Source organism: Elgaria multicarinata, chromosome 23 (assembly GCF_023053635.1).
Source record: "Elgaria multicarinata webbii isolate HBS135686 ecotype San Diego chromosome 23, rElgMul1.1.pri, whole genome shotgun sequence".
Lineage (NCBI taxonomy): Eukaryota > Metazoa > Chordata > Lepidosauria > Squamata > Anguidae > Elgaria > Elgaria multicarinata.
Window position 1 is genome coordinate 11,976,509 of NC_086193.1, and position 22,425 is coordinate 11,998,933.

Below are 22,425 nucleotides of genomic sequence, written 5' to 3' on the forward strand. Positions count from 1 at the left end.
CTTCTCTTCTCCAGGCTAAACATGCCCAGTTCTTTCAGTCTCTCTTCATAGGGCTTTGTTTCCAGACCCCTGATCATCCTGGTTGCCCTCCTCTGAACACGCTCCAGCTTGTCTGCGTCCTTCTTGAAGTGTGGTGCCCAGAACTGGACACAATACTCGAGATGAGGCCTTGTTTTACTTGGGTGATGCACGGGGCGGGGAATTTAGGAAGCCCCTGGGAGTTCTCCAGGCTATCTGCCGCAGACGGGCGAGAATTTAAGAAAGGCCACTGCTGGATCAGACTGAGGGTCCGTCTAGTCAGACCCACCCCGCTGTCGACCAGGGACCAACAAAGCAGGACACGGTGCAACGGCACCCTCCCGCCCATGTTCCCCAGCAACTGGTGCACACAGGCAGACAGCCTCGGATACCGCAGAGACCACAGAGCCGTCAAGGCTACTAGCCCTTGATCGCCTTCTCCTCCTCCAGGAATTTATCCAACCCTTTTTAAAGCCATCCAAATGGGAGCCCATCACTACGTCTTGTGGTAGCGAGTTCCATAATTTAACTCTGCACTGTGTAAAGAAGTCCGTCCTGAATCTCCCACCCATCAGCTTCCTGGGTTCTGGTATTTGGGTTCTAGTATTATGGGAGAGGGAGAAAAAATGTCTCCCTTTCCACCTTCTCCGCACCAGGCGTAATTTATAATGAACATTTCGACTCCTGAGAACAGCTTCCCTAGAGTTGATAAGACAGATTGATTATACTTACAGGCCTCTTATTATAGCAACGTCTCTAAGCGATTGCCAGGTAAATCTGAAAGGCCGCTGTTTCAAGACGCCATCAAACCCAACCCAAAGCAGAGGAGGACGGGGTAGCATCACGGCCGATCGCGATTCATCGCAAGCCACAAAAAGCGGCGGGCATTTTCTGGAGGCGTCTGGAACGGGACGCGTTTCCTGCCGGATTAACGATGGCAAGTCGAGCCACGCGGTATTCGCCCGTAAAATACGAGGCTTAATAGGTTGCCTTTGACCGGGTCTTTGTGCCGGGTTAAGAGCCGCGTTCGGAGTCCCTGGTCCGCAGTAACTCAGGTAAGAACTTAAGAACGTCAGAAGGGCCCTGAGGCTGTAAACGGACCGAGGGTCCGTCTAGTTCTTTTTAATAAACCACATCTCCATTTTCACCTGGCTTTTTTGGGTTCCTTCCATTCTGACCAACGTTTAGCTCAAAATGCTTAACCAGTGTGGCTTAGCGTGTTGTCTGAACTGGATCTATGTGTGTATTATTATTATTATTAATTGACAATATTTATATACTGCTCCGTATGTAGAATAATAATAATAATAATAATTTATTTCTTACCCACCTCTCCGATTGGATCAAGGCGGGAAACAACAGCAATCACAAAATACATAAAATACTAATTAAAAACATAGCATACACTGTTAAAAACATCCTAAAAGTATCCTAAAAATTCTACTGGCTAGGCCTGCCGGAAGAGATCAGTTTTGATAGCTAAGACTGTCAAGCTGACGAGTCTCCTCCAGCAGGCCGTTCCACAGTCTGGGAGCAGCGGAAGATTCCAGAGTAGTGCAGGTAGGAATAAAACAGTAAAAAGAAAAGAGATCCAAAACAGCAAATCAAAATGGTTCAATTTAAAACAAAGGACTGATTAAAAAAGAAACAGAAACAGCGGCTGGTCAGTTAAGGAAGGCGTCTTGAAACAGATGTTTTCAGGAGGCGCCAGAAGCAGCCTAGTGTTGGTGCCTGCCTGACTTCCAGGGGCAGGGAGTTCCAAAGGAAAGGGGCCACCACACTGAAGGCTCTTCTCCGGGTTGACTCCAAACGGACCACAGGTCCACGTGGGACTATGACCTCAGTCGGTGTGTGACACGTTGGACAATTGCGTTTTCGGTTCCGCATAATTTCAGAGCTGCGTTATCAAAAAAGTTGACAAACTTTTTTTTTACAGTTTGTACTTCAGATTAGCTATTTTATTAAAGTTTGCTTTCATAGAATCATAGAATCACAAAATAGCAGAGTTGGAAAGGGACCTACAAGGCCATCGAGTCCAACCCCCTGCTCAATGCAGGACTCCACCCTAAAGCATCCCTGACAGATGTCTGCCTCTTGAAGGCCTCTAGTGTGGGAGAGCCCACCACCTCCCTAGGTCACTGGTTCCATTGTCATACTGCTCTAACAGCCAGGAAGTTTTTCCTGATGTCCAGCCAGAATCTGGCTTCCTTTAACTTGAGCCCCTTATTCCGTGTCCTGCACTCTGGGAGGATCGAGAAGAGATCCTGGCCCTCCTCTGTGTGACAACCTTTTAAGTATTTGAAGAGTGCTCTCATGCTTTATTGCAGCTGAATTTTTCTCCTCAGTTAGTCCTTAGACCTTTCTTTTCTCCCAGGCATTTAACAGCATTTAGCAACATATGCGGAGTTTGTTTGTTTTTAACGGACCCCAGAATAGCTGTTTTTAGAAGGATAGTGTTGTTTTTATGCTTTTTATGGTTTTAAACTTTGTATATTTGTTTTTCATGTTTACTGTTTTTAACTTTTGTAAACTGCCCAGAGAGCTTCGGCTATGGGGCGGTATAGAAATGCAATAAATAAATATATATTTTGCTTTTTCCTGGCTTAGGAGCTGAACAACTCAGCAGTTCATCCAACAGCAAGCCGTCGGTTAACCTGACTGTTCACCCCAAAACAAGCCGGTGCTCCGGGTTTGGGGGACACCTGCAACAGAACCCATTGTGGTGTGGGGGGCGGCTGCAGGCAGCGCATGCGCTCCGGGTCACCTGCACATGAGAGCCTGCAGGTCACTCAACCACACAGTTGGCAGAAAAGCGGCCTGTAAACGCCGCAAGCCGAGCGGGGGCCGAACGCACGCGGTGTGGCACTTACTGGTTTTCACTCAGGAAAGATGGCGTGGACAAACACGGGGCCGGACTCCACCAACCGGAAACAGAATTCTGAAAGTGCAAAGGAGGCAGGGTTTTTTAAAAAATAAAAAGCGCAGGTTTGCATAATCGTCTTCGTTTTCCATTCTCAAAATCAGAGGCCAGGTTCGGAAATCGGTGGGGAAAAGCCGCCACAGGGGCTTCTTCACCCTGCCCCGCGTGTGCCGCTTGCGTGCCCGCCACTTCCCCGGTTGCCCTCGCTGTGGCACAGGTTGCCATGTTGTGTGAACCCCGTGAGGTGCACAGTGAGGGGAGGCTTCCAAACCACCCACCCCCCAACCATGGTCAGTTGCCTGTTCCGTTGGACGATGGCTTCTTTTTAGAAAGGCACTCTCATGACAAAAGAATAAATAAGTATGGTAAAAATCTAATAATGCTTGCCTACCTACATTCTCTGATAATTTTGAATGGTAGTGTAGTTGACGACTCTAACGGTCACTACACATACCTCTCTCATAGGGGGGACAGTGTAGTGGACCATTTTATAATTTCCCCTGACCTGCTCCACAACATCAAAAAAAATTCAGTGGAAGACAGGCCTGAAAGCAACCGTTTTCCAATCAAATTAGTGATGCAAGCCTTGGCTACGCGAACTAGCGTCAAAAAAACCCTATTCCATTGAGCTGGGTCCCACAGGTAGCAGAAGGATCAAATGGTCAGGAGCCCTGAGTTCCAAGGTAGTAAATAATTGCTACACGGTCCAATCCTCATGGGTTTTAAAGAGCAGATTGAAAAAGGGGAGCTAGGTTGTTTGGAGGGCTGTCAACAAACTGTGGATTACTTGAAACCCACAAACCATGGCTTGTTGCAGGGGTTTTGGAGTGGTTTGGAGGGCATCTCCACTGCACACCTTGCAGTGTTTGGAGAGCGCGTTAACCTGTGCCTCAGCAGAGGTGGGGGGGGGCATGCGGACGGCGCTCCTGGGGGGGGGGAAAGAGGGCACCGTGGCTTCTTTCCCTCTGCTGAGCCTCTGAACCTGGTCAATTCTGGAATGATCTCCCCAACGAGGCTCGCCTGGCACCAACATTGTTATCTTTTCGGCGCCAGGTTAAGACCTTTCTCTTCTCCCAGGTGTTTAGCAACATATATGAAGTTTGTTTGTTTTTTAATGGACCCCATTAAAAAATGGTTGTTTAAATGGATACTAAATACTGTTGTTTTTAATTTTTTTTGATGGTTTTAAATTTTGTATGCTTTTTAACGCCCACTGTTTTTTAACTTTTGTAAACCGCCCAGAGAGCTTCGGCTATGGGACGGTATATAAATTTAATAAATAAATAAATAAAAAATAAATAAACACAGCATGGTTTGACCGTCAAAAGGCAAACCTACACAACGCTTAGCGATCAATCATCGCCAGCTCAGCTGATCCACGCCGACAGGGCGGGAGACCGAACGAGGCCACTCAGAAACCACAGCATTGCGTATTTTATCGTTTGCTGTTGTGCTCCGCCTCCATCCAAACGGAGAGGCGGGTAAGAAATCAATTGTCTTCGATTGTAAGACACCATCGATTCTAAGACGCAGACGGATTTCAGTGCCACCAACAGAGAAAAAGCTTTGATTCCAAGAAGAAGAATCACACCCGCGATTCTAAGACGCACCCCGTTTTTAGAGATGTTTATATAGGGGTGGAAAGTGTGTCTTAGAGTCAAGGAAATACAGTATTATTATTATTATTATTATTATTATTATTATTATTATTATTATTATTATTATTCAGAGGCCTGGGTGGTGATTATCCTCGTGAAGGCTTCCCCAGCTGGGGCCACCAGCTGCCTGGACTACAAACCCCATTGTCCCCAACAGCCAAGCTGGCTGGGGGATCCCAAGAGGTCTGACACGGTGCCTTCCGATATTCGGCAGAGGGAATTTCATCCCCCGCCTTCGCCGACTTGTGCTGGGCTACGGGGCCAATGGGAGTTGTAGTCCACAGGGCTGGCAGCCGCCAGGTTGCGGGAGTAGGACGCTGACTGAGGGCTGCAAATCGCAAGGGACGCCGTTCCTGGCAGGCCAGAGCCGTTCAGCAGTTTGACCTGCCGCCTCAGGAGATGATGAGCCCCTGGCGTCCCTAGGGGAAAGCGAGCCCACGGGCACCGTTCGAAGCTGCACCTGCAGGCCTACAACCCGCTGATGAATGCCTCCCCGGCATCATCCGCACCATGGGGGGGGGGACGGGGGAATGACTCACCTCGATGGTGGGGACGCTGGGTTGGGGCTGGAGGGCCGGCATCCCGTACAGTGTGTTGCCGGGCTGCTGGTGTTGGCATGGCGGGTGGTAGGTCTTCCCCCTGTCCATGCCGAGGTGCAACGAGGGCATCAGGCTTTAGATTGCTTCATGGGGGAAGCCGGCGGCTGGCGAAAGAGATCCCAGAGGCTGCGGGGAGGAGGATGGTGGGATTTTTTACCGATGTCCTTCGTGCCGCGGCATGTCCTAGGGGACGGAGAGAAATGGGGGTGGAGAGGTTAGGAAGAGAGGGAGTTGCCAGAGGCCATGGGACACCCAAGTTCCCCAACTGCAATGCCCATCATCCTCAGCCCCCCTAGGCCAGCTGTTAGCCACCAATGACCCATGCAATCGGCACTACTTCCCACACACACACACATACACACACACAAAAATAAGGGCAGATCTAGGCTGAGGTTTTCTGGCAAACGGAAACATTTTCCGTTTAGAATTATAGAATAGTAGAGTTGGAAGGGGCCTACAAGGCCATCGAGTCCAACCCCCTGCTCAATGCAGGAATCCACCTTAAAGCATACCCGACGGATGGTTGTCCAGCTGCCTCTTGAAGGCCTCTAGTGTGGGAGAGCCCACAACCTCCCTAGGTCACTGGTTCCATTGTCGTACTGCTCTAACAGTCAGGAAGTTTTTCCTGATGTCCAGCCGGAATCTGGCTTCCTGTCACTAGAGCCCATTATTCCGTGTCCTGCGCTCTGGAATGATTGGGAAGAGATCCCGGCCCTCCTCTGGGTGACAACTTTTTAAGTATTTGAAGAGTAATTTTGCATTGCTGCTGTTTTTATCTGGTTGAGCTTTTATATTGTATTTTATATTATGGTTTTATACTGTTGTTTTATACTTTGAATGGTTTTAATTTCTGTGAACCGCCCAGAGAGCTCTGGCTATTGGGCGGTATAGAAATGTAATAAATAAATAAATAAATAAATAAGAGTGCTATCAGGTCTCCCCTCCTTCTTCTCTTCTCCAGGCTAAACAGGCCCAGTTGTTTCAATCCAGTCGCTTAATGATGAGGCAACCCCACCACCACAACCCTGCATCTTCGGAAGCAGAAATATTATTGCTTAAAATAAAACGTGCCCCCAATTTTCTTTTCTTTCTTTCTTTTTTTACAAAGCACTATATTAACGCAGAGGGTCTGGTAGAAAAACGACAAAGGAATTGTTGTAGATCACAAGCTGAATCTGAGCCAACAGTGTGATGTGGCTGCAAAAAACGCAAAGGCTATCTTGGGATGCATTAACAGAAATATAACTTCCAAATCGCACGAGGTTCTGGTTCCCCTCTATTCAGCACTGGTCAGGCCTCCTCTTGAGTATTGCATCCAGTTCTGGGCACCACACTTCAAGAATGATGCAGACAAGCTGGAGCGTGTTCAGAGGAGGGCAACCAGGATGATCAGGGCTCTGGAAACAAAGCCCTAGGAAGAGAGATTGAAGGAACTGGGCATGTTTAGCCTTGAAAAGAGAAGTATGCAATTGACTTGAAGAGTTTTCCTTTAAATCGTGATTGCTGGTTCACACGTAACAATCCAGGAATCTCTCAAAAGTGGCCTCCCCCAACCTGGCGTTCTCCAGGTGTGTTGACCTACGAGTCCCAGCATTCCCCGGCCAGCATGGAAGACCAGGTTAAAGAAAGTCTATCGTAAAATAAAATTGCATTCTGGTGGATTCCTCCTCCCCGACGTGCGGGGCTTCACACAGACTCCTCTTGTGGCACCTTAAAGGCTAACACGTTCACTCTGGCATGTGCTTTCGTCGACTACATCCCACTTCCTCGACTGCGGTGTCTGACTTAAGCCAAGAGCAGCCTGGCCGGGGACGGCCCGATTTCGCAAGTTGGCGGCTGCTGACACACCGTCACCCACAGCTCCTCCTGCAGTTCGCTCTTAAATATTTACTATTCCTTGGAAAGTGACGAAACCCTATTTCGCAACCCGATGAATCTCCCTCTTGTTTGGATTTCCCCTTCTTTTAGTGAGAATTGTTTTCCCCTCCCCCCATTTCTTTTTAATAGTTTTAAAGAGGAGAGAAGCCAAAGGCCCCCCAAATTGGCAGCAGCAGACACACAGACTCCAAATTCCTGCATTAAAAGCCGCATTTCAAATTAACCGGTTTTGCTGGAGCACATAAAGGGGTCCGGCTACTCCACGGCTCGCTGAGGATTCTCGGCGCTGTAATCCAACACAACCAGATGGGGGAATGGAGGCCGAGCGAAACCCACCCAGGTTAAAACGGGAGATTCTTTGTCCGGCGAAATTTCCGCCGCCGACCCCTTTCCTGAAGTTCTGTTCGGAACAACTCGGGGATGTGAAACCGGAGGCAGGGGGGGTGCTGCTTTCGGTCTGCCCAAAGGTGATTCAGCCGCTTATTGGGGGGTTCTCCACAAGAAGAGATCAACAAGACACAAGCTACACCTTCGCCCTGAGGGATGTGCTAAAGGTACATCCCTGCAGCTGTTGGAAAGCACTGGGCGCCATCCAGAGTGCACCTTCAGGTCACGCAGGTTGACCAGGACGACGGACACACCTAGATAACTACCCCACGTGGAAAGAGAAGGTGCCCCCCAAACACCCGCGGGGATCCCTCCCCCAGGAAGAAAACGGGTCCCGTCAAGGCGGAACGGTCCCCCAAAGCAGAAAAAATTGAAAACTGTCTTCTCGGAATTTGGGTTTGTATCGGGGGGGGGGGCGGAGAGCGATTGGGCAATTTAAGTAACGTTGAGCTTTAAATCTCTCCCTGGGCTCCCTTCCAAAGCGAGTGACAATGCCTGCCCTTTTACGAGCAGTCCTCGTCCCTTTTTTACGGCGCCATAAAAAACAACCACCCATAAAACGTTGAAAGGTGTCGAAAGAGGATCAGGGCTTTCCCAGCCCCTGGGAGCACCGCGTTCCCACCGCGTTTGAGGACTCAACGGTGTGCCAGACCGGCGCTCCGTTGAGCTGGGCTTTGCGGGACTCAGTGGGAGCAGAGAAGGAATCCCGGATGGAAAAGGAGATTGAATAAGTATAGGAGAAGGTGGTTTATTCCAGGCCAGACTGTAGTCTACTAAAGCCGGCAGAGGCCGCGTTCAAATGGGACAATAAGCCAGGATTCTCTAGAAACCTGGTTTGTTAACGTGCAGCTATAAGCTGGGCCCTGCACCCACGCTTAGCCTCCCACCTAGCCTCCAAGGCCAGAAGACCAAATCTGCAGAAACTCTCATGGGACTAATTCCAGAGGTGGACGGCCAAATGTGGTGAGCCGAAGACTATGCGGCCAAAATATCAAAAATCCAGCATGCTGGGTCTCAAAGCTCCGATTACTGTGTAATATTTATTTATTTATTGCACTTATATACCGCCCCCATAGCCAGGGCTCTCTGGGAGGTTTACAGAAATTCTAAAATTAAGATTAAAACGAGTATACAAAATTTAAAATTCTAAAACACAGAACATACACACATAAAGCATTAAAAACCGTTAAAAAAAACTAAACATGTGGGTGATTAAGATGTGCCGCCATATGCCAGGGCAAAGAGGAAAGTCTTAACCTGGCGCTGGAAAGATAGCGGCGTTGGTGCCAGGCGAGCCTCGTCAGGGAGATCATTCCACAGTCTGGGGGCCACCACCAAAAAGGCCCTGACCTTCGTTGCCACACTCCGAGCCTCTCTCGGAGTAGGCACCCGGAGGAGGACCTTAGACGTTGAACGTAGTGAACGGGTATATTCACGTCAGGAGAGGCGTTCCACCCTCGGAAACATACAGGCAGCCAGTGCAAGCGGACCAGAGCAGGTGTAATATGGTCGAACCTTCTGGTTCCCGATGGCCGCTGCATTTTTCACGAGCTGCAGCTTCCGAACTGTAAGAATAGGAATTGACGGCAAGTCTGAATCTCAACATGCACTGAGATTCCTCTCCCCCAGTGACGCCTGGAAGCAACCGAGTCCTCCGGCCATGTGGATACTACTACTAACACAAGCCACGTTGCCCTCTGGCCACCTCCAGAGATCCCAAGGTCACCTGGCGGCACGGAGTGGCAGCAGGCCCAACGCCTGGATTCCTGACGTTCAACGCGCTCTTTAGCTTGACGGAACCCGTGGCGACTTGTTTTTTCTGAAAACGAAGGATTTGAGAAGTTCACGGAGGCCGCCGCTCTAGGTGGAGCCCCCATTTTCAGGGGTGCTAGAGCGGCTATCCCCAACATACATCTCCGGCATACATCCGGAGGGCACCAGGTAGAGAGAGTCAAGAAAACAGGGCAGAACGCTGAAGAAGGCAGACCCTGTGGGCAGAGGACTTTTTCCTCCGTCTGTACTGGCGCCTTTAAAGAAAACCGCAACTCCGACTTTTTTTTAACGGGAGGCCCGTCTCCGTCTCTGTCTCATGCCCTCCCCAAACCGTTTCCCCAAGTTTGCAACGGCTTTTGATAGGAAATCAAGAGCCAGAGATTCCCGTAAGAGCTGCCGAAGACGAGCCTGTTTTACTTACCGTTTAACGGGGGGTAACTTATTATGAAGGGTATAAAATCAATAGCAGAGAGAGAGAGAAAGAGAGAGAGACCTCCTCACTGTGTTTCTGAACTATCTCATTGCCACCACTCCCCTAAATAGTTAATTTTAATTCAAGGACGATCTCTACTCCTGCGGAATAAGAACCTCAGACGAGCCCTGCTGGATCAGACCAAGGGTCCATCAAGTCCAGCACTCTGTTTATGCAGTGGCCGACCAGGGACCAACAAAGCAGGACACGGTGCAACAGCACCCTCCCACCCATGTTCCCCAGCAACTGGGGCACGCAGGCTTACTGCCTCGCGTAATGGAGGTAGCACACAACCATCAGGGCTAGTAGCGATTGATAGCCTTCTCCTCCAGGAATTGATCCAACCCCCTTTTGGAGCCATCCAAATGGGTGGCCATCACTACGTCTTGTGGCAGAGAGTTCCACAGTTTAACTCTGCGCTGCGTGAAGAAGTCCTTCCTTTGATCTGTCCTGGATCTCCCACCCATCAGCTTCATGGGATAAACCCTGGTTCTAGTATTTTGAGAGAGGGAGAAAAATGTCTCCCTATATCCACATTCTTCATACCATGCATAATTTTGTCCACCTCTGTCCTGCCTCCCCTCAGCCTCCTTTTTTCCAAGCTGAACAATACCAGTTGATGTAACCTTCCCACGTAGGGGTGATGCCCCAACCCCCTGATCATTTTAATTGACCTTTTCTGCACTTTTTCCAGCTCTATAATATCCTTTTTTAGGTGCGTTGTCCAGAACTGTACACAGTATTCCAAATGTGGTCACACCCTAGATTTGCATAAAGGCAGTATGATGCTGGTTGTTTGATTCTCATTTCCTTTTCTTATCATGCCTAACATGGAGTTTGCTGACTTTACAGAGGCCGCACACTAGTTTGACACTACACACCCAATTTAAGAAAAAGAAGGTTCGCTCCATACTTCGAAAGAAACTAAAGGAGATGTCTGGTCATAGGCAATGAGCTACCTAAATCCTGTAACAACAGTCAGTGTATATTAAGCTGCTTTAAAAAAAAAACAACCAAAGAAGAATTATGTGTCAAGTTTCTAGCCCTGAAGCTGCAAAGAGAACCCCAGAAGCATGGCAGTGACAAATGGCCAGGGGAAGGGGGCATCTGGAAATCTCAGTGCCAAGGTAATGCAAAGTTGGAATTCTGGTACAACCTACGTAACTTAATCCAGTCAAGCAAACGGGCGTAATTTATTCATTCCACCCTTGCTCATTAGCTTCAAAGTCACCAGCCCGCTTGCTAATTTGTGCGGCACGTCAACATTCTTAAAGTACAGCGAAAAAGCCAACGCTTTGCTGATTTTAAGGAGTCCCCTACGCCTGATCGCTTGGGGACAAATTCTCACTCGCCATAGGCGATTAGAACGGGTTGTCAGGCTGGGGGCAGGGTGGCACTGACACCCCGCCACTGAGAAATCTACACTTGACACTACCAGGACAAATAAAAGGAAGGACTTCTTCACACAGCACCATCTATGGAACTCCCTACCACAAGATGTAGCGATGGCCACCAATTTGGATGGCTTTAAAAGGGGGTTGGATCAATTCCTGGAGGAGGAGAAGAAGGCTATCTATGGCTACTAGCCCTGATGGCGATGTGCTACTCCAGTGTCAGTGTGCCTTTGTAAACCAGCTGCCGGGGAACACAGACAAGAGGGTGCTACTACGCCCCTGTCCTGCTTGTGCATTTCCTGTGCACATCTAGAAAGGCCTTCAGTCTGATCTAGCAAGTCTCTTCTTACATTCTTCTCCCCACACTCACCCTGCGACCGCACGGTCCTGAGATGTCACACTCACACGCTTTTAAGCCCATGTCTGTCCTCTTAAGGACTAGAAACTTGCTCGCTTTTCTTTCTTCCCTTTAAATTCCCAGAAGGAAGCTAAACGCTTTGGGACGCTCACGTCCGCTCCCAAATCCTGTGCCGGGCGCAGCACAACCGCGAACCTGTCTGACAGAGGAAGGCCAAAAGATGGAGGAGGGCTGGCTCTTCCACAACAGGTTCTGGAGGGTTTGAAGGGGAGGAAACGACTCGGAAGGGCTGAGTGTCAAATCCGGGGGAGGCCTCATCCTGAGCTGGGCTGGCTGCGAAAAACATCCGAGACGCTTCCCGGCACAGACTGGAATCTCGCGGGCTCTCGGGGGCGAATAACGCCCCGGTGCTTCCACGCAGACACCGAAATACGATTCCTCCGGGGCAGCATCCAATTACCCAACGCACGAGCCGCCCCTAAAGAGGCATTTCATTAACCGCATTGATGAGCTTCTGGCGGAGCCTTGATGGATGGATCCCGCAACCCGACCAGAGGAAAAACGAGCACGGCTCACGAAACCGGCACATCCGGAACTATCCCAGGCGAGCTGCCTTCCGGGACGTCCCAGTCTACCTGGAGCAGGGGGATTTCTGACAGGGAGAGGGAAGGCTGTCTCAGACACCAGCTGCAGGCAAAATCCATTCTCACAGGCCCACACAAAGCACAGGGAAGCCGTTTTGCACAGGATTGCACCTTTAAACACGTCCTCAGCACTGATCTGCCTTTCGTGCAGAGTTCCAGTGGCCGGGGTTTCAATTTCCTTCCTGATCCAACGCTAATCTAGGCTGGGGAGGAATCAATGCCCACACAAGAACCTGGGAAGTTTCCTCGCACCCGGGTCAGACCATTTTGCCTGGCTCACCCAGCACCACACTCTGGGCCTCGGGCAGAGAAGAGCCTGCTAGCTGATCCTTTTTGAACTGGAGAGGCTGGGGTTTGAACCCGAGACCATCTACGTGCAAAGCCGCTCAATTAAACATAAAGTAAGTTTCCGGTCCTCATGGGTCTAGATAAAGGTTTAGCTGGTTTAAACACATTTTAAAAAATAAAAATAAAAGAGGAAAGCATTTTATAGTCAGACTTTAGCATCACTCACTACTGGGATCCTTTTAATGGAAAACTCGGATAGCGTGTCGTTTTAACTCGAGAGGGCATCGGGTCTGTCCCTGGGCTGGGATTCCCTTTCCGTGCCCCCAAATTCTTAAAAATAAACAGCCCTGCGCCTGTCCTCATATCACTCCCTTTCGAGGTGGGCCTTTCCCTCTGCAGAGCAGAGGAGACGCTCGTGCCTTCTGCGTGACCGTAAAACGCCGTGCCGAAAGGTTTCCTGGAAAAAACAGCCCACTGCTCCAGAGGAAACCCACTTCCTCAAAACACGAGGGCTGCTCTGCCCTTCCACAACCCACCCAGGCTCAGAAAAGAGAAGCGGTCGGGTGGGTTTTGGAGGAACGCAAGAGCGTCCCTGCTGAATAGGAACCAAGGTCCATTTGGACAGCGGCCTGGCGGACGCCTCGAGGAAGCTCAGGACGGGGGGGGGGGGGGGAAATGCCCTTCCCCTGTTATTTGGCCTCTGTAGTTGCTGGCGTTCAGAGGTAGACTATTGCTGAACATGGAAGCTCTACTCCACTAGCTGAGCCAGTCGTCGTCCCCAACCTGATGCCCTCCAGATGTCTGGGACTGCAACACCCATCATCCCCAGCGAGTAGGGCTAACATATTCTGCGCGCGCATATTTGGCGTTTATAAACACGGCTTTTCACCTTGCGCTCGGAGTTCTGGAGTTTTAATATTGTCTGCTTCTTCTCTGTGTATTTATTGCATTTTTTTCCCTCTTGGGCTCCTTGCAAGAGGAAAAAAGGTGGGGTAGAAATGCGACATATTTGCATTATTTTAACTGCTTGGTAATTGTTTATAAATTGGCTTTTTTATATATACAGTCGTGTGAAAAAGGAAGTACACCCTCTTGGAATTGCATGATTTTACGTATCAGGACATAATAACAACCATCTGTTCCTTAGCAGGTCTAAAAATTAGGTAAATACAACCTCAGATGAACAACAGCACATGACATATTACACCGTGTCAGGATTTATTTAACAGAAATAAAGCCAAAATGGAGAAGCCATGTGTGAAAAAGTAAGTACATCTTCTGGTTCACTAGCTTGTAGAACCACCTTTAGCAGCAATAACTTGAAGTAATCGTTTTCTGTAGGACTTTATCAGTCTCTCACATGGTTGTGGAGGAATTTTGGCCTACTTCTTTACAACATTGCTTCAGTTCATTGAAGTTTGAGGGCATTTGTCTATGCACCGCTCTCTTAAGGTCCCGCCACAGCATTTCTATCGGGTTGAGGTCTGGACTTTGACTGGGCCATTGCAACACCTTGATTCTTTTCTATTTCAGCCATTCCGTTGTAGATTTGCTGGTGTGCTTGGGATCATTGTCCTGTTGCATGACCCAATTTTGGCCCAGCTTTAGCTGTCGGACAGATGGCCTCACATTTGACTCTAGAATACTTTGGTATACAGAGGAGTTCATGGTCGACTCAATGACTGCAAGGTTCCCAGGTCCTGCGGCTGCAAAACAAGCCCAAATCGTCATCCCTCCACCACCGTGTTTGTGCTGATATGCCGGGTTTGGTTTTTGCCAAACGTGGCGCTGTGCATTATGGCCAAACGTCTCCACTTTGGTCTCGTCTGTCCAAAGGACATCGTTCCAGAAGTCTTGTGGTTTGTTCAGATGCAACTTTGCAAACCTAAGCCGTGCTGCCACGTTCTTTTTAGAGAGAAGAGGCTTTCTCCTGGCAACCCTTCCAAACAAACCATACTTGTTCAGTCTTTTTCTAATTGTACTGTCGTGAACTTTAACATTTGACAGGCTCACTGAGGACTGTAGAGTCTGAGATGTAAGTCTTGGGTTTTTTTGCAATTTCTCTGAGCATTGCACGGTCTGACCTTGGGGTGATTTTGCTGGGACGTCCTCTCCTGGGAAGATTGGCAACTGTCTTGAATGCTTTCCACTTTTGAATCATCTTTCTCACTGTAGAATGATGGACTTTAAATTGTTTGGAAATGGCCTTATAACCCTTCCCAGACTGATGGGCAGCAGCAATTGCTTCTCTAAGATCATTGCTGATGTCTTTCCTCCTTGGCATTGTGTTAACACACACCTGGATGCTCCAGACCAGCGAACTGAAAAAACTTCGGCTTTTATAGAGGTGGTCATACTTGCTGATGATCAATTAATCACGGGCATTTGATTAGCAGCACCTGTCTGCTACTTAGCATCTTAATTCCTATGGAAGCAGTAAGGGTGTACTTACTTTTTCACACATGGCTTCTCCATTTTGGCTTTATTTCTGTTAAATGAATCATGACATAGTGTAATATGTCATGTGTTGTTGTTCATCTGAGGTTGTATTTACCTAAGTTTTAGACCTGCTAAGGAACAGATGATTGTTATTATGTCCTGATATGTAAAATCATACAATTCCAAGAGGGTGTACTTTCTTTTTCACACAACTGTATATATAGAGAGAGAAGATGGAGGGGAGACATGATAGCACTCTTCAAATACTTAAAAGGTTGTCCCACAGAGGAGGGCCAGGATCTCTTCTCGGTCCTCCCAGAGTGCAGGACACGGAATAACGGGCTCAAGTTGAAGGAAGCCAGATTCCGGCTGGACATCAGGAAAAACTTCCTGACTGTTAGAGCAGTAGGACAATGGAATCAGCTACCTAGGGAGGTTGTGGGTTCTCCCACACTAGAGGCCTTCAAGAGACAGCTGGACAAGCATCTGTCAGGGATGCTTTAGGGTGGATTCCTGCATTGAGCAGGGGGTTGGACTCGATGGCCTTGTAGGCCCCTTCCAACTCTGCTATTCTATGATTCTATATATGTTGTCTGCATGTTATAATGGAAATGGTTTTTAAACTTTGTATACTTTATTTTTAATGGTTTTCCATCTTTATAAACTGCCCAAAGAGCTTCAGCTATGGGGTGGTATGGAAATAATAATAAATAAATAAATATCTGCCCAGGGAGACATTGAGCAGATTCAAAATATAATAAATACATAAAATATATTATTGCCTGTTTGTTTGCTATGTGTTATTGCAACCTTGCGCACACTGGCGCCTTCCAGACATGTTGGACTGTTCAGACGACACGCTAAGCCATGGCCGCTCAACCTTTTGTGGCAAATGGTTAGTTTAAACCGTGGTTCTGCAGCCACCGTGGTTAGGGAGGGTTCGCACAACACACTTACGCCATCATGCTTAACCACCGTGGAACAAGGTCTGTAACAGATGTGTCGGCGCTGCGGTCCAACACGTCTAGGAAAATCCAAATTGGAGAAGGTTCCTCCGCAAGTTTTAAACTCCCGATTCTCTTCTCGAAGTGATCAAACCCGTCCTTACAACGCTAAAACTTTGCGTTGTATCCGGTCAAACTGCTGGGCTCCATGATTCCGGACTTCCAGCTCGGAACGGCAACTTGCCACGGGAAACGCACGCAATTTACGATTGCATTATGTGCCTCTGATCTTAGGGGACAAACGCGCACACCCCAGAAGGCCAGCAAGGTCACGTGGACATCTTGCACTTAGAAAACGCCCCTAGGTTTACAGAAAAACCCGCAAATGTCCCAATGGTACGGATGTGCTTTGCCGCAGCAAGCTCCGAAATAAATCCCGTCGCTTTTCTTTATCGGACACATAAATCCAAGAGGCCGTTCGCAGGTGACGGCAGGCGAGCTTGATCCAAAGGTACGGCACTTCTGTTTTATGGCACTCTTCACGCTTCCCTGCGCCAGCAGGACCGAAGCGTAAGCTGGCCGTTTCGGGTTTCGTTCCCGCAACAGAGGCAAGCAAACAGCGTCACGCCGGGATGCAGGGCTCAGCGGCTGGAACGTCAACGCTTTCCCCCCTTGCGGCAAGGGGTGTGTGTGGAAAAAAGGCCAGAGGGCGAGGTGGCTGCCACACACGGGTTCAATTCCTACCACCGAGAGCGGCGAGCTTCTGAAAATAACGACGTGTTTGTGGAGCGGCACCCTTCCTCTGAAAATGGAAGTTCCGTATCTCCGGCGTGACCGGTAGCCGCTGAGAGCCCTGCGCTCCGTCACGAATTTGCCAAACCCTTTTAAACTTCGCCGCAGCCTATCACGGTGAGCTTATCCGCGCTTTCAAAGCATCCCCGAAGGTTGGCGAGGCCGGAGCGCGGAGCACGTAGGCCGAACGTTTGGCGCTGGGTGAAGGCCGCGGCTGGCGTTTACTTCTAAGGGACAAGGAGGCGCCTGCGGAAGGTGAAAAAGGCGGACTATTTGTTCACCTTAGATCAGTTCAGTCTACTCCGGGGTCTCAAACAAAGGGACGTCCTCCTGAACTTTTGGACTGGAGATGCCGGAGATTGAAACACAACTGACGGTGAACGCAAACAGGGTCTGCAGCCAGCCGGCTGTCTGACAGTCCTGAGGTTCCGGAGACGTCTCCTGTATCCGCTCCGTCTCCCAGGGCTCCTAGAACAACCGGCCCTGGGGTGGGTGGGAGCAGGGGCGTGCTTTTTGCAAGAGGGACCGCAACGAAATGTTGCAGCGTATCCTCCCTTTGGAATCCTAGCGCTCCCCCGCAGGGGTCCAGCCGGCCAGCATTTCACTCCTCTCCCACTTCATTCCGGTTTCCTTTTCCATCGGACATTTCACGTGCGATGGCTGAGCATGCTCAGTTCGTGCGTCGGAGGGGGCTTAAAGGGGGGTTATTTCTGAAAAACTTGGGGTTCTACACAGAGCCACACATTTATTTGTTACATTTATATCCCACTTTGCTTCCAAGGAGCCCAAGGTAGCTTACAAGATCTTCCACCTCTCCGTTTTATCCTCACAACAACCCTGTGAGGCAGGTCGGGCAGTCCGTGGCCACCCATGGCCAAGCGGGGACTCGAACCCGGATCTCCTGAGTCTCAGTCAAACCTTTATTCCACACAGATGCGTTCTTTCTCTCTTCCTAACACACACACACACACAAACATAGCCACTTTCCAACATGACCAAGAAAGAGGGGAAACTGGGTTAACTTTGGGTTGCTCCACCCACGAACAACCCAAGTGTCCGGGTTCGCACGTCACGCAGCAGCCTGCGACTGGAGGCTGCATATTCAAAGCAGCACACGACCCGGCAAACCTACAATTTGCCTCCGGGTCAATGACAGAGAGGCCTGGGTCTCTCTGCAGGCAACACAGAGCGGTTCGAAAACTCTGGGAATGAAATAAATGAACCGATTCTTGCAAAGCTCTCACTAACCACGAAAGTGGTTAGTGGCCTTCACCGACTGGGTACCCCTCCAGGTGTGATGGACTGCAACCTCCATCGTCCCCAGCTGGGCACCCGGTGGAGAAAGGCTGGGTTACAGGTAAACCATATTTCCAAAGCCAAACCTTGGCCACAGAAGGAATGTTTCTGATCCCTGGGAAAGAGTCCAGGGATCCGGGCGGGGGGATGCGTTCCGCCCCAAGAGAGAAAAGGAGTGTCCCGTCTCTCAACAGCAACCCATCAAGGTCGGTGAGAGACGAGGGACGCTGGGGAAGGCAGGGCTTGGGCTAAGTCAATTTAATACGGATAAATGCCAAGTTCTACACCTAGGAAAAAGAAACCAAATGCACAGTTGCAAGATGCATGTATACTTGGCTCAGCAATACTACAAGCGAGGAAGGATCTTGGAATTGTTGTAGATCACAAGCTGAATATGAGCCAACAGTGTGATGCGGCTGCAAAACAAGCAAATGCTATTTGGGGCTGCATGAATAGAAGTATGGCTTCCAAATCGCGTGAGGTCCTGGTTCCTCTCCTTTCAGCCCTGGTTAGACCTCATCTTGAGTATTGCGTCCAGTTCTGGACACCACACTTCAAGAAGGACGCAGACAAGGTGGAGGGGGTCCAGAGGCGGGCAACGGGATGGTTAGGGGTCTGGAAGAAACTGAAAGAACTGGGCAGGTTTAGCCTGGAGAAGTGAAGGCTGAGGGGAGACATGAGAGCACTCTTCAAGGACTTGCAAGGTTGTCACACTGAGCAGGGCCAGGATCTCTTCTCGATCCACCCAGAGTGCAGGATGCGGAATAAAGGGTTCAAGTGATAGGAAGCCAGATTCTGGCACGACATCAGGAAAAACTTCCTTATTGTTAGAGTGGTACAACACATCAGGAAAAACTTCCTGATGGTTAGAGCGGTCCGACAATGGAATCCATGAACTAGGGAGGTCATGGGCTCTCCCACCTGAGAGGCCTTCAAGAGGCAGCTGGACAACCCTCTATCAGGGATGCTTTAGGGTGGATTCCTGCATTGAGCAGGGGGTTGGACTCCATGGCCTTAGAGACCCCTTCCAACTCTACTATTCTATGATTCTGTGAAACATATTTTACACGTGCACATTTTTCAAAATTGCCCCCCTCTGTTTTCTCAGAAAACAGCATGAACCCAGAAATATACAGATTCCCAGACGTAACTGTACAAACCGTGTCTGTGCAGATCTACAGGTCGTGCGGATCGGAGAATTCCACAAAAGGACGACAACACACCGGACGGCGTGGATTTCTTCCACGCTCTACTCAGGAGGCACCCAAACAATGGGGCACGTTTTTAGATTTGGTATAGGGACGAATTTCAAGAGCCAGGGAATTCGTTATCGGATCTCTTCGCAGCTCGTAAATGCAGGGAGGGGATCCTAAAAGCCAACAAGGGACACCAATTTCGACAACGCCAACTCTTTTACGACCTCTGCTGCTGGAGGTTTCACAAAAGATGGTGATCTGAACGCCCCGTGGCCGTGAAATCCGCCAGGCGGTGTGACGGATTCCCCCCACTTCATCCCCCTCCAATCCACTTCGGTTGCAATGGTGCGAGAAGAACCCGCTTCCCTAGAGGCAAATTAATCCGTGCCAAGTTTGCTGAACTATCCAGGGCTCCGTGCCCCCTGGCTAAGCAAAGCGAGATCCACCGGTTTTAACTGTCCGCGTCATCCCCTAGCAGCAGGACAAGGTGACAACGTCATCTCTGGAAGGAGGCACAAGCGGTTCAAGAAGCCGCCGTGACTACAAGGCCGGGCAGAGCGTAATCCCTGCTACGTGGAAGTTGGCTGGAGTTACTCCGTGCGGAAGCGAAGGCACCCTCGGTCAGGCTAGTAACTTTTGTGGGTTTATTTGCAGGGCTGCATTGAAGCCTGTTTTGAAATGAATTGAGGTTCGTGTATTTGGTTTTCTTCTCTCTCCAAGGAGGTTATATACATGCTCCTCCCCCTCTACATTCTGTCCTTGCGAGGTGGTTCGACTGAGAGTTAATGACCAGCCTAAGATTCACTGAGGACTTGAACTCAGATCTCTCCAGTCCAGCGCTCTAACCACTACACCACACTGGCTCTTTTGGGTTGAAACAATTTTCCTTCATTCCTGACAGCACCCTTCTGCAACCTGGCGCCCCCAAGATGCGTTGGACTCCAACTCCCACGCTGGTTGGGGATGGTGGGTGTTCTAGTCCAACACACCAAGTGGACAGAGCTTCGGTTAGAATGCAGGACTGGGAAGATCCAGGTTCAAATCCTAACTCAGCCATGACACTTACTGGGTGATCTTTGGTCAGCCAAACACTATTTTTTCCCCCTTTCTTCCTGGCCTACCTCACAGGGCTGTCCTGAAGATAAATATGGGCGAAGAACCAGCCTGACACTCTTTGGACTAAAGGCAGGATATGAGTGTTTCAACAGAAACAAAAAGGAAAGGAAAGGCAGATAAACATTTGGCTCTTCAGGAACACCATAATAAAAGTGGCTTACAGAACTCACTGCTACAAGAGGTGGCAACAACCGTTACTTAGATGGCTGTTAAGGAAACTCTTCAAATAACTGGAAGGCTGCCACACAGAGGAAGGCCAGGATCTCTTCTCCATCATCCCAGAGTGCAGGACACGGAATAAGGGGCTCAAGTGACAGGAAGCCAGATTCTGGCTGGACATCAGGAAAAACTTCCTGACGGTTAGAGTGGTACGACAATGGAACCCATGACCTAGGGAGGTGGTGGCCTCTCCCACACTAGAGGCATTCAAGAGGCAGCTGGACAAGCATCTGTCAGGGATGCTTTAGGGTAGATTCCTGCATTGAGCAGGGGGTTGGACTAGATGGCCTTAGAGGCCCCTTCCAACTCTACTATTCTAGGATTCTATGGAACAGAAAATGATAGCCGTCTATCAGATCGCTTTATCATGCATTTGCCTACCACTTCCTCCTGGGTGGCAAAACCGGGGCAGCACCAGCTGGTCCAAAGCCAAGTAACATGTCACAACAGCCCAGGACCAGTCAGCCGTTCAGGGCACGCCTTTACACAGGCCCAATCCTCTGAGGCCCAACCGTCGCCCCGCACTGACAAGCCGGCTCACTCTGGAGGTGACTCCTTCGAAGCGGCAGGTGCGTTATCAGCCTCGGCCACTTCGCCCGGCAAGCCGAAGCCGCACCCTTGGCAGCTTTATGGCCTCTTTCTGGGTGGTGCTCCGGGAAGTGATTCAGAGCAGCTGCACCTCTCGGGGATTCCCTGGAGATTTCCGATCGAGATTTCCGATGGATTCGCCAGCGCACCTTTGGAAGGGCCAACGAAAGGATCCGAAACGAAGCGAAACGCAGAGGCCCGAACCGTTGGGGCCGGCCCAGTCGACTGGACTGAAACAGGGCGGGCTGGGGGAGGCTGGGAGACGTAAGACAGGCACGCTCCTGCCCCCGTGGGGGCCTAAAATCTGTCCGAGGAGACACCGTCAGCCCGTGCAGCCCACCCCTCAATCCTCTGAGCCTCTCTCCATCCAGTTCAGACAAGTCACACAAAAGGTAGTAACGCAACACCTTTATACGTTGCCGGCTGAGACGGCACAGACGAAGTTAAACTGAGAACGCTTGCGTTCATATGTCACCTCAGCAGTCCGACTCGTGCGAAGGAAACCAGGTTTAGGGAGCAGGGTCCTCCCGAGATACACCCGAGCTCCCCACTGAGTTCCCTAACCCAAGTTCAAAAACGCGGAAGTTGATCAAATGAAACTTTTATATTCCCTTTTCTCTGTTTCTCTCCCTCTCTCTCCCCATTTTTGTGATGGGTGTGGGGCAGGAGGTGTTGGGAAACCTCCTTGGTGCCTTCTAATCTTTGCCTATCAGTCCCGTAAAACACAATGGGGGAAGGAAACAATGCAGACATTTCGGAGCCTCCTGAAATGCTGATCTAATTGGGAAGGGGGGGGGGAGAAGGTGTCTAACCGAAGTAGCACCAAGGGAGAACCGGTTTCCACCACATCGCGTGAAAGCAGGCAAAATCCCACTCCTTCAAGGAAGAGGCTGGCTCCTCCTTAATCCCACAGATGAAAGGCTTTGGGAGAAATGCGAACTTTTCTCCCCCTCCACCTTCCTGGAGAAGAACAGAAGCCATTTCCCGGGGAGGAGGGGGAAGCAATCTGTCCCAGCGAGAACTCTGCCCTGGGGCTTTAGCAGAGGGGAGAGCCAAGTCTTGGACTCAAGGCCTGAGGTGGCAAAACAAGGACCCACCAACCTACTCTTTGGCCTGCAAATACTAGGCCTTAAAAGAAGCGATTCAGAGGGAGAAGGGCCCACTTCGGAGTGGGGAGAGGACCCAAAGGCTGGAGCCTCCTGAAAGGGGACGAGTCATGGAAGAGGGAGAACGAGGAAGGGGCATAGGGGATGGCTGGCTGTCTCTTTAGCAAGCTGGGGGGAGGCCTCATGCTTCTGAATAAATCCCACCCACCCCCAGTGAGGAGGAGAAGCGATAAGGCCCACCACCAACAGAAAGAGACACTAGTCTCAAGTCTGGATAGAGGAGACAACTGAGGCCTTAAGGCGGCGATAAAATGGAGGGGTTCCCGTGTTGGTATTGTGA

At 49.9% G+C, this 22,425-nt stretch overlaps 1 protein-coding gene across 2 annotated transcripts in view; it reads right to left on the reverse strand.

The window, feature by feature from the left end:
• SBNO2 (strawberry notch homolog 2) overlaps positions 1-22,425 on the reverse strand; it is an 83,747-nt gene that overhangs the window by 55,529 nt on the left and 5,793 nt on the right. For both annotated transcript variants that reach the window (XM_063147095.1, XM_063147094.1), the window contains exons 2-3: positions 5,136-5,378; positions 2,889-2,956 (exon numbers count right to left, since the gene is read on the reverse strand). In XM_063147095.1, coding sequence (XP_063003165.1) covers positions 2,889-2,956; positions 5,136-5,264 — 197 coding nt within the window. In that variant the 5' untranslated portion in view covers positions 5,265-5,378. The remainder of the gene's footprint in view (positions 1-2,888; positions 2,957-5,135; positions 5,379-22,425) is intronic.